The 13,010-nt window shown below is 30.6% G+C and overlaps 1 protein-coding gene across 2 annotated transcripts in view; it reads left to right on the top strand.

Moving 5' to 3' along the window:
- Positions 1–8,869, top strand: part of LOC140443577 (RNA-binding protein 25) — a 54,089-nt gene extending 45,220 nt beyond the window's left edge. For both annotated transcript variants that reach the window (XM_072534912.1, XM_072534911.1), the window contains exons 13-14: positions 3,515–3,834; positions 8,596–8,869. In XM_072534912.1, the coding sequence (XP_072391013.1) occupies positions 3,515–3,834; positions 8,596–8,688 (413 nt within the window). In that variant the 3' untranslated portion in view covers positions 8,689–8,869. The remainder of the gene's footprint in view (positions 1–3,514; positions 3,835–8,595) is intronic.
- Positions 8,870–13,010: the final 4,141 nt, after the last annotated feature.

The raw sequence follows: 13,010 nt of genomic DNA, 5'->3' as shown, positions 1-13,010 counted from the left end.
AATTTCCAATATGTTATATAAGATAAATTAATTTAAAATAAAATTTTTGAACAGTATTTATCCATTCAAAACTTGTAAATATAGTGAATTTTTTCAATATAACAATGGATTTTCATCAAGTACAAGTCTGTTACTTTTTATGTATCATATATGTATGTATCATTTTATCACACAAACGATTTCATTGCACAAGGATACAAAATTTGCAAATATTAAATTAAATTGTCCTAGTTCTGCCTGACAGATAAAGTGTTAAAATACTTTATGAACAAACAATATATTTGTTGGATTAGACTAATTTTGCAGCACTGGTTGCAAACTATAAAAATGTCTGTAGCGTGTTTTGTACCTAGTAACATCATGAATATATTAATAAACATAAAAATATTATCCTCTTAGCCCATTACTATTAGATATTTTTATGTATTATCTAGAAACAACAATTTCAAAAAATCCCATATTTAAACAGTTTTTCTATTGGTGGAGATACGTGAACGTTATACTGGTATGCTTTACTGAAACTAACACAACCTGACCAATTTTTATCTTATATTAATTCACTCCATAGTCATATTGAATTTACATCAGACCTGCAAACAAACACGAGTTTTCCGTATTCCATAAACCTACCCATACTGACCCGACTATACATAATTCATCATCCCATGTTATACAACATAAATTGGCAGCCTATCATACCATATTACATAGATTAATTAGTCCAATTGTCAGATAGTTGACCCCTTAAAATTATACGAACAAACTGAATTTTACAGGGAATATTAATTGTAGGACCCCAAAAATGATGCAAAAAAGTTTACCACTTTTATCCCCGGGCTTGTCCCTAAAACCCCCCATACAGGGGGGTAAAAACGCAAAAAAATCGATTTACCAAGAATCTGTATACCGTAGAAAATAATGTTTCCAATAAAAAATGTAGCTGAGATAATTTTAAACAAAAATGTTTATAAGCATTTTTTGTGTAGCATAAACCGTTCTCTTAGAAACAACGCTTGAAGTGACCGTCGATTTTGCATGTCAGTTAAGCGCGTGAAATCAATGTTCAATAAAATTTGTACCAGCGGGACGGCAAAAATTCGATATCTCTTAATCCAAATGTCCTATCGACAAAACTCAAGATGCGTTTTAAAGGCAAAGAGTGCAGCTTTTGTATGCAGTTTTTGTATTTTGGCTAGAATTTACTCAGTTTTTATAAAGGTTGCGCAATTATTAACGTTGCGCAATTTTGCCATTTTTTTTTTGATTCTCTTGAGATCAATAAAATTGATTACTTTCATTGACCAGTAAATAGTAAAATTTCTATTTTTAGAGATTAATAATTAAAACCTATGACATGAAATTTCAATTTTGAGTTTTGGCAACAAATATGAGGCATTTGAAACATGAATAAAAAACGCAGAATTTAATGTTTTACATTACGAACGATCACACGTCACGGAAAATGCATTTAAGAAGACGATTTTGGGTGTAGTTTATTGCAGAGTGTTTTTTTCTTTTGAAAAACATACTAATGTAATTGAAAAAAAGTTTTAAATGTTTTAGATTGTTTGTTGTGTGAAAGTTTAAATCCAGCGTTTTTTTAAGCATATTTCAAATGCCTCACTTTGTTGCCAAAACTCAAAATTAAAATTTTAAGCTATAGATTTTAAAGGTTAGGCTCTAGTAATCGAAACTTCATAGTGGCTAGTCAATGAAAGGGATAGATTATATTGATCTCGTGAGAATAAAAAAAATGGCAAAAATCGCACCACTTTTATTTACTTAACACCTGTAGAAAATCTGAGTTTATTTGCGACAAAATATAAAAACTGCATACGAAAGCTGAACTCTTTACCTTTAAAACGCATCTTGATTTTTGTCGATAGGTCACTTAAATCTAAAGATATCGAATTGTTACTGTCGAGCTGATACAAATTTTATTGAATATTGATTTCGCGCGCGTAACTGACAAGCAAAATCGACGGTCGTTTCAAGCGTTGTTTCTAACAGAACGGTTCATTCTACACAAAAAATGCTTATAAGCATTTTTGTTAGCTACATTTTTTATTTGAAACATTTTTTTATGGTGTACAGATTCTTGGTAAATCGATTTTTTTGCGTTTTTAACCCCCTGTTAGGGGGGTTTTATGGGAAAGCCCGGGGGCAAAAGTGGTAAATTTTTTGGGGTCCTACAATTAATATTCTCTGCAAAATTCAGCTTGTTCGTATGATTTTTAGAGGTTAGAGCAGAAGAACAATGGCTACAATGAGCAGGCAATAAATAAAATTTTAAACCAAAAACTGCGTAAGAAAGCCATGAAATTAGTCTTTCCACCAACAGAGAGAAAACCCAGTACTCTCTGCTCGTTGACATGCAGGCAAGATATCAAAAATAGCAAAACACATAAAAAAGAAAGGAATAAGGTCAGCTTTCAGAACAAACAACAACTTAAGCAAATATATTAAGAACAACAAGAGCCAAAAGAAAAAGAACTTACACAGTGCTGTATACATGTTACATGTGGCGACTACCCAAAAACTTATATTGGTAAAATGGGTAGAACCTATAACAAACGGATAGTAAAACACAAAAGGCTTTTAATAATAGAAAAACAGATTCTACTTAAGCACTTCACCTTCTAGATCACAATTATTCTTTTAATAACTAATTTCTTAAAGGCCTTAAGCTATCATTATTAGAAATGGAAATTAACAAATTAAAAAGTACAGATGTAAATCTGAAAGACCAACTTGAGATAAACAGTTCTCACCACCTCAACTTATTTAGTTAAAGACTACAGTGTACAAAAACAAAAATAGCTTACTTGAGAAAGACACTTTTGCAGAAACAGCTGTAGTGATATTAAATTATAATAAAATTTGTGGAAGTATTGAAAACAATAGTTTTCAGTATTTTATTGCTTGATATTATGACAGCATAATTGTGTGACATTAAGGCATATTAAGTGTGTAATAAAGAAGTGCCATTAAGACATTAAAAAAAAACCTTGAGTAATAGACCATGAAAAGAAGAATTATCGAATCGAAATAAAAATAAAAAACAATTTCGATCATTCATTTTTATACAGTCCATATGTTATCCGGAGATTAGTGTAGCCAAAATTGGAACTGATGGGGAATAACTGATGACCGATTCCTATTCAACATTGAAAGTTATGTGGGGGAAAATTACAAAACCCAATGTTTTATTTCTATCAATTTAATTTTAACACGAGCCTAAAAACTCTACTATTAATAAATTATACAAAAAAACTATTAATAAAATAGTGTTTTCAATGATTTTAATTTTTTAATATAAGTACATATTTTTATGTAATTAGGAGTTGTCGATGTAATTATTGTCGATACAGTACTAGTCGGTCATGTCCAATAAATTTTAATAATGTATGACGAGATTTTTAAATGACGTCGAAAATCGCTATTATTAAGCTATTTATTATTATTTTTTGTTGCGATTTTTAAGATGTTTGAAACATGTTTTTATTGCTTGTAGATTATAACGAAGATAAAAAATCAAAAAGAGAGAAAGAAAATGGTGAAAAGAAATCAGAAGAAACGAAATCTCAAGAGGAAAAACGTAGAAATATCAAATCTTTAATAGAAAGAATTCCAACTGAAAAAGAAGCCCTATTCGCGTATCATCTAGACTGGAGTGCCATAGATAGTGTTCTCATGGAAAAGAAAATTAGACCGTGGATAAATAAGAAAATAATAGAATATATAGGGGAACCAGAACCGACGCTAGTAGATTTTATTTGTTCAAAAGTATTAGCTGGCTCACAGCCTCAAGTTATATTAGAAGATGTGCAAATGGTAAGTGTTTATTTTAAGATATTTTTTATTTATTCTGTCGAGACGGTATAAAGCAAATCCACCTGATTATATTTGTTAGGTGTGTCATAAATTGTTCACATAATATGGCCACTTGCTTTTTTAAGTTTGCAGTTGAACTTTATTTCGTCTTCTAAGTTTTTTCCAATTGCTCCTGACATATCTTTGTTCCAAGTTTTCCTTGTCCCCTTTTTTCCACATTTTTGGTCTCCATTTCCGTAGTGTCCATCTTATGGCTTATCGTTTTATAGGCTCATCTCCAAAATAATAATCAGTGGTCTTTATTCTGTCCTGTTCTTTCTTTCCTTAATGGTACTCTAGGCGTTTCATTGTTTTTACTTACAAACAATAACTGTGTTATAACATTCATTATTTTGTATATCTATTGTGTCTTGTCTGTCTAATATTATTGTAACTCTTTTATATTTATACTTTGTTACGGTTTTGATGTCTCTTATCTGTACCTAAATTATACACTTCTGATCCATTCACCATTTATTGTGCCTTTTCTATGTTTATCTCTAGATTCCGCAATTCAAATTCTTCTATTAATTTTCGGAATATCTAGTTCGTGTCGTCTTCTACTACTTTATCATCAACAAAAAGTAGACTATACACTGAATTTTCGTCCCGTTGTGTTACATTTTTTTCCACTGAGTTACTTTACATTATCGTCTCCGAGCAGAACATATGTTCATAGTATTTCAGCCCAATACCGGTATACATCGGTTCCATTTTTATTCGCTAGCCACAAATTTTCGTGAGTACACCGGTGGGGAAACATATTGCGTTTTTCTCCACAGACGCAGAAGTTTAGAATTTAGCCGGTCCATCTAGCCTGGGGAAGGGGAAAATTTTCGGGAGGTTCTGCGTGTTTGGTTCTGATGTTTACATTTTGTCTCACTTTGGTGCAGCGGTGTTGTTTATAGGTTAAAGACCGGCTCAGAACTACTCCAAAGATATTTAGGTTGGTCTGTGTGTGCTGTAGCGTTCCTATTCCATGTTAATTGTAGTTTTTGCTGAGCTTCTTTTTTTGGAAGGATCCTTTTTTACTTCTTCAAATCTTAAGAACATTTGTGCTACTGGTAATACTCTTCCTTATGGAAAGCTGGTCTCTTGGTTTCTCCATCTACTCATTTTTCCTTCCAAATCAAAAAACGCCTGTTCTGCAATAGCGAATACACGACTCTCCGTAGGTGATAATCCTAAGTATACTTTAGATTTGATGAAGCAGTATCTTATGACAAATCAATGAAAGTGACCCCTGTTATGTGTTTCCCCTAAATGTCTCTTCGATATACTCTGTTATTGCAAGGACTTGACAGGTACATGACTTGCCAGTCTTAAATCCTCCTTGTTGTGGAATGAGGTGTTTAACGACATTTCTTTCTCTTCTGGACATGATCAGTCTCTTATATAGTTTAAAGAGGTGACTTTTATCACATTTATGTTAACTGTCGATACATCTTTGCTCTTCATTATATCACGTAACTGATTTATTGGCACACTTATTCATTCCGATCTATGAATATCAAACTTTTATATGCAATGGTTTTCTGGAAACATTTGTTTCCTGGACATATATAATAGTTCGTTTACCTTTTCAACTGTTAAAGGGAAGTGCTTAATCAGCTCAATGATAAACCTTCATGTCTAATGGCTTTATTATTTTTCATACATTTCAGAGCTGCTGTTATTTCATGTCCGTTGCTGAATGTTCCAAGGATTCATCAATCTCTTTACATCGTTGTCTCCGGTACCTATTTTTTAACTTTTAAAATTTGTTATTTAACTTCACATTTGTACGAGTTGTAAGTTTTTCTGTTCTTGGTATCTTTTTTATTAAGCTACTTTTTGTAAGATGTTTTCGTAGTTTATACCAATTCTTCCATCGTCAAGTGTTGATTTTATTCTTTACTTACCTTTTCGGTAAAGCGTTTTGTCTGACATTGTTTAAGGAAACAATATTTTTGTAAAACTGAAGAATCTTATGTAAGACTTCAAATTTATACTGTGAATTGATAGACCCACATACAGCTCCACGTTTCACTTTTACCTCTTAAAAGTAAACTGTACTATTTTACCTGGTGATTATATAATAATTCGTGGGCTTTGTTAATATATGCCTAAATCAATAAATGCCTTTGTGTTATAAAAACTATTCATCTCAGTTTATGTTGGAACATCCTAACCATATTTTCCAGCTGTATTATTCGCCACTTTCTTTACTCGTCCATGCGTTAAAAAAATTCTTTTTTTTTTAATTAATACAATTATTAATAAAGACAAATCAAAATAGAATTAATGATACATATTGGAATAATAATAAGATCAGTAAAATTTGTTAGACACGATAAAGTTAATACTTGATAAACGAACGCAAAATATTCTCAAATGAGATTACATGATTTACAGATAGACAGTCTACAATAACACATAAGTCAAATAAATGTATATTATAAAAACACTGTTGATTATACAGGACTCTATGGTCTTTACCACAATTACCAAGTCTCAGCATCCATGTTTAATTGTAAAGACCATAATGATTCATTTATCTTAGATAAATCCAATCCAGAATTTCAGCGCAAAATCCTTGAGATGTGTTAAATTTAAGCTGATTTTACACGTTTCTTTTAAAACAAAATATTTCGGAAATAAAAAAATTGCCGGCTATATATGTGAGTGATATACATAGTTTAGATTTTTAACTACTTAGGGCCGGTTTCACCAACAACACATAAATCACTGAATAGTTAATCGTCGAATAAAATTTATTAGTAGAATAAATTTTATTCCGTTTCAATAACTATTTGTAATCCACAGTTAGTTATTCGTCGAATAAGTTCAAAGTGTAATGATTTTCCACAGACTGTACTCGTTGACACCTCTCTTGGCCTCCACCTCTTAGGTGCTTGGCCAAGCGCATCGCACTATTTTTCACTGTAATCATATACATAATCTATAAAATTTGATATTGGTTGATTAATTTGTCAAAATAATAATAATTGTCAATGTCAATACATAATTTATATAAAAAAAAATCTGTTTGTTGTGGTTGTAAATTATTGTGAATCTGAAACTTGTGAAAATTGGCAAAAAACGCGAGAGGAGCAAAAATTATTTAGAGAAAGAAATGGAGAACTTTGATATTCTAAACCTAGTTTTAAAGTCCACATCATCAAATTCAGCAAAAGGGTTTCTTCTTTGCAGCTGCAAGCGTGGTCTTTTCCTTCGCTGCTCATTTCCGTCATCAGAGGATGATGATGATGAAGATAATAATCTAAAATAAATATATATGTATACAAAATTCAAATTGTGTGATATAATTACGTTTAACTCCAATACATTGTTGATAATTTCAAGTTAAACTAATGAATTTTCTTTATTATTGATATTTAAAGTGAGGTTAGCTGTCAACTTATTCGAAGAATAAATATTTATTTGGCCGATATTGGACTAATAACTTATTTGGAGTTTATTCATAGAATAAGTCTTATTTGACGTTGGTGAAACGCAGATATGTCAGTTTTATTGGTCGAATAACTTTATTCATTGAATAGACTGCTATTTGTCGTTGGTGAAACCGGCCCTTAACTGTTATTGTAGTTTGTCTATCTGTAAATCGATTGTATCAACAATTAAATCGAAACAATTGTAGTTGACACTGTTCACGAGATTGCGTGATTGCTTATTACTTCCATTCTTAATAATTCTTAATAAATATAATATATAAATTATAAAGCAATGTGTTTGTGTCAGTAATTGTTTGGTTATGTTTTTGAATAACTGTTTTAATAAGAATTTTAAAATAATTTGTGTTGTTATACTTGATGTTAATTAGGATTTTGTTTTACCACCCAAATCACGTTGAGTTTTCGTGCTAATATTTGGGTAAGTTTGATCGTTTAGTAGGCCCCAATTTTCATAATTTGTTCTTTGTTTTTGTAGTTTAAACTCTGATCAAGTCTATAAACATATACGAAAGCTTCGACTTTTAATAAAAAAGCACTTACTACGAAGCACCCGAGTTTTATTTGCTTCCTCACTGAAATAACTAGTATCTCCCAGTGTTATCGTTTGTATTTTAATATATATATATATATATATATATATATATATATATATATATATATATATATATATATATATATATATATATATATATATATATATATATATATATATATATATGTGTATAATTTTGTACTTTACCACGTGGGGCGGCTTTTGGTCGCAAGGAACTACGAACACCCTAGTTGGGGGAGCTTCAGGAACAGTGATGATGCATGGCGGCATTGCAGTTATTGGTGTTTAGTTCTTCTTTGATTCATATTACCGGCATCTAGTTAATCGCTAGACTTGGCTTGCTACAAATTAAAAATAATTCCTATTTAACATTTAATTAATAGTTTATGAAAAGTTGCGAAACTGCAACAGCCGTAAATACTCAGTTGAACCTTTACTATTTTAAAAGTCTGTATTATAAACAATTTGTAATTCAGTTAAATTTTAAATAATTGATAAGAGGGTATTCGGTTTTTTAATTAAAAATATTTTCAGGAAAATCTTTTTTTAGTACTTAAATTTAGTAAAGATAAAATTAAATTTATCAGTGTAAAACTTAACTCGAGACTACAAAATATATTTATCATTCATTTATTCATTCTACGATAAGACAATGTCAGACTTTTTAATGTAAACTATTCTAGTTTTAAAACTATAATTATTCTTTTTTTGTAGGTTTTGGATGAAGAAGCAGAAGTATTCGTTGTGAAAATGTGGAGGTTGTTAATTTATGAAGTGGAAGCAAAAAAACTAGGCATAGGAAAATAGTGACATCTTTTGATTGTACATATGGACTTCGTTTTATTTAATTAAGACTAAGTTGTCATACTTTATATTCATAATAGATATTGAATCATTTTGCAAAACATATTTTTGTATGTTCTGTTATCAATTATTTACATGACTTAATTATTGTATCTATCGATAATAAAAAAATACGTTCAACGTTTGTGGCAGTGTTGTTTTTTAATAACCACTGCTACACTTTAATGACTTAAAAACCATTTTCGTAAAATATTCTTGAGCCCAGAAAAGTTAAAAACACAAAGATATTTAAATTAAATATCTTTTAAAATTAATTAAATTGCAATTAAAAGAATATCAAATCATGTGTTTTCAGATTTCGGTAAAGATTATTATCTTTTTTATTTGTAAATAAAGAACTTTATGAAGCAGGGGGAGAAGAACAACATAAATAAAGATCATACCAATATATCGTCCTATTAGAAGTAGTACTCATTAACTACAAAAAAATAAAATCGAAGTAAATGAACAAATTAGTTTTTAAATTCACATGACTTGAATCTTGGAATTTTTTAATGCAATTTTAAAGAGTAAATAAAAACAGATGTTTTATGTCATGTTTCGTTACAAAAACTATAATTTATTATATATTAGATTAATTTTAGTGCTTAATGAGGAGTTTAACACAATAATTGTACATTATGACGTTAATGAGTTTGTCTTTTTAAAGTATCAAGACCTTGGGATTCGAAATGAAAGAAATGAGTACTAAAAATGAATTATATTACAAAATGTTATAACTAAAACAGATTATCTAGTATTCAATGGAATTTAAATGGTTAATCTACATAATAAGTTGAAAAAAAAATTCCTGTGAATGCACTTTTAATTTCACTCGTCTTCTTCACTCCCGCTATCAGATATTAATGAATCTGGAACTCGATCTACCAAACCTTCATTCGTTGGATGACTATTATACCAGGCCCAGGTTTCCTCCAGAATGGCACCACTACGGCATAAACGCATCAGGTCGTTTTTTTACGCCACTTATTGGCAACATTCGTGTATATGCCGTAGTCAGCTCAAGGCTATAGAGCGTTCCACGTTAAGAAAATAACATTGTGCTTATGGAGGTCAGTGTTGCCAAAACTCCCAGGCAAGTGTTGCTTAGATTGTCCATATATGATTCATTCTAATCAGAGCCGTATTCAGCACAGTGTAGTTGTAGTCAAATTAAATTCACTAATAAAAGGATGTATATAGTTGAATACAAAATAATGCATTATAAATACTTGTTTCTTTATTGAAGGGTATAGGTATGTAATTATTATAGGACTAATAAAAATAGTTAAATTTTACTGTTATTTAACATTACATATTTATAAACGCTTTAGATAAGATGTAACTAAAAAAAAAACAAGTGCAGCTTTAATTTTATTTCCATGTAAATAATAACAACAACTACATACATAAAAATTTTTCCTTCTATACAAGGTGAATCACCACTAACGAAACGGAAGATTACAGCGAAAGAGTAAAAAAAAATTTAAAAATTTTAAATTATTATTTTGTAAATTGATAAAAGCTATATTTTAAAATTATTTTGAAATATACAGGGTGTCCCAATAAATTTCGGCGTGTCAAACTTATATTTTTTATCTTCTTATTCTTCTTTATAAGCAATCATGCTTGTTCATTGGCGGATTGATACCTCTATGAAAGGATGTCACTCCATCTTTTTGCGCGGTCGGCCGATACTTCTCCTACCGATTAATGATTTATCTCTTGCTATTTTCACCACACGTGTCTCCCCCATTCTGCTTATGTGGTTATTTCATTTTTTTTTTCTATTTAGCGTCAATTCATTTATATATATATATATATATATATATATATATATATATATATATATATATATATATATATATATATATAGTCCAAAGTTCGGTCTCCTACTTGCGAGTTCAATGTCAGAGTTATATTATATGAAATTCTTCTTACTATTACCTAATTTTCACTTTTGTCGGACTATTATTTACAGACTTTTCGGATTTGACACTTTGTGTACGCCGATTTGCACACTATCACATAATTTACTCACTGCATATTAACATCATTCTCATTTCTATCATCACTATCACTTTCATTACTTTCACTGTCATCCGTCACATTTATTACCACAGGATCAATATCGTCTATCAACCCGTCAATAACCCAAAATTTTTACTCTTCCTTAATAGAAAGTTTACAATAGTTTGCATTTCTTATTAATTGTTCCATAGCGGCGGTCTTAAACTCTGTGTTGTGTGATGCAATATGTCTTTTTATGTATTTTTCTTTGTATGTGTTTACAACTTCCATAAGCTCTGATTTTAAATAATCTTCTTCAAAAAAGATATCTTTCTCTAGCAACCATGTCTTAATCTGATCTTTATTGAAAGCTTGTGTCGGAATTACTTCTTCTCTCCTCAAATGGTACGAAGCGTTGTCCATCATCACAACAGTTTTCTCTGGAAGATTAGGAAGCAGCTTTTTTTTTAAACCATTGTTAAAATATAGGACTATTCATCTCATCATGATAGTCCGCTGAGTTTTTTTAGCTAAAAACCAAAAAGCAGCACCTTCTACAAAGTCCAATTCGCTACCCGCATGCACTGTAACAAATAGGGGGCCTCGTGTCGGCTGTTTTAGGCTTGTTGACAACCTCTTAACAAACGTATCCCTGGTTGAAGTCACTTAGAGGTCCTTCCGTTCTTTGGAAACACTATGTCCAACATTCACTCAAGTTTCGTCCAAATAAACGACGGTGTATCCTTGAGAACGAATTTTTTTTTATCTCAGGCAAATACTGATGCCTCCATTTTAGAATATCGGGCCGTTCAATCATGCTTGACTTTACTCCTCGTTTGCAAAAAACAAAGTTCATTTCATGGAGTATTCTCCACATGTGTGCGGGGCATGTTTGCTAAATCATATGTCTTTTTTTTTTAACACCGCAAAAACTTTGTTCAATCTCGGCGGTAAATTTGTAAAGAAAAAACTGTGCACGATGGCACATAGCTGCGTACGAACTACTGCATCGTAAGTGAACTTTCTGCTGTTCACTCTACTTTTGGTACGTTTTCTATGGGCCTTAGTCCTCCTTCCGCAGTTTCTTTGCCTATTTTAGAAATAGTACTAAAACTTACACGTGTCATAGCACTTACTTTATCGGTTAAACTTCTAACACTTTCACCACTTCTTAAATTTAGATGATAATTAAATACATTTAAAATAATTTGTTTTGCATGGATGTCCAAGATATTCCCTTGGCTTAATTTTTGAATTTCCATTTTTAATAAACATTTAACTGTTAAGTCACAATAACTAATAAAGAACCACAAAGAATTATTATGTAGTCAAAAAACGACATGAAATAGCTGACATACGCACACCGTGTTATTTTAAGTTGCAATTAGTAATTAGATATACGCAAAGCGGTCCGTTTAATTGCTTATCTTTAATAGGCGGCAAAATGCATGATATAGCTAAGAAATATTTTCTACTGATTTCCATGATTAATGATTAATGGCATATGGTATTCTCACCGAAAAATAAATAAACTGTCGTTACTATAATTAAAATAATATAAAATAAAATTATCTTTTGTAAATACTATTTATTTAATTAAAATCATTTTCCTTACCTTTCATCTCTTTTTTCGAATTGGCATTTTTGGTCAATGATAAAGTTTTGAAAATATGTGAATATAGTGTATGTAAATATATTTGGAACTATTATAACTTTAGTAGACAATGATAAAGACTGGTTTTTAAACACACCTAACAATCGAATAAGTAATGCAAATAGAAAGGACTATATGTCTGGTAGGACTATATATGCTTTGATTAAAAACAATGCCAATAGTAAGACATTCTCAGCAGACCTTATACCAGCAAGTGCATTTTTAATGGCCCATTTTCTCCAGGGTTTTCTCAAAAAAATTTGCATGTACCCTTTGTTTAATTCCATTGTTATTTCAGTAATACGATATGCAACGGCTCTTGACCTTTCACGTCTATTTGAAATTTGGTCCACTGTCTTAATTTCAGTTTCTGTTTGCTTTTTCTTGTCACTTCCTTTCATGGTTTTTTTAAACCTTGTTCTTTTGGGCGAATTAACTGTAACAAACTGCAAAATGAAATCCTTCTGCCGGTTATAATCAGTGAATTGTACCATATATTATATCAGCAATTAGCAAGTTTTAAGCACTTAATGACTTTTCCACGGCCGGGCAGTACCGTATTGAGTATAAATTGATGAAAATGTAGTAATCTCAAAAAAGTGCACTTAGTGGGTTTTACCTC

Source organism: Diabrotica undecimpunctata, chromosome 6 (assembly GCF_040954645.1).
Source record: "Diabrotica undecimpunctata isolate CICGRU chromosome 6, icDiaUnde3, whole genome shotgun sequence".
Classification (NCBI taxonomy): Eukaryota; Metazoa; Arthropoda; class Insecta; order Coleoptera; family Chrysomelidae; genus Diabrotica; species Diabrotica undecimpunctata.
The sequence above is the reverse complement of the archived record's forward strand: the minus strand, read 5'-3'. Positions and strand labels throughout refer to the sequence as shown.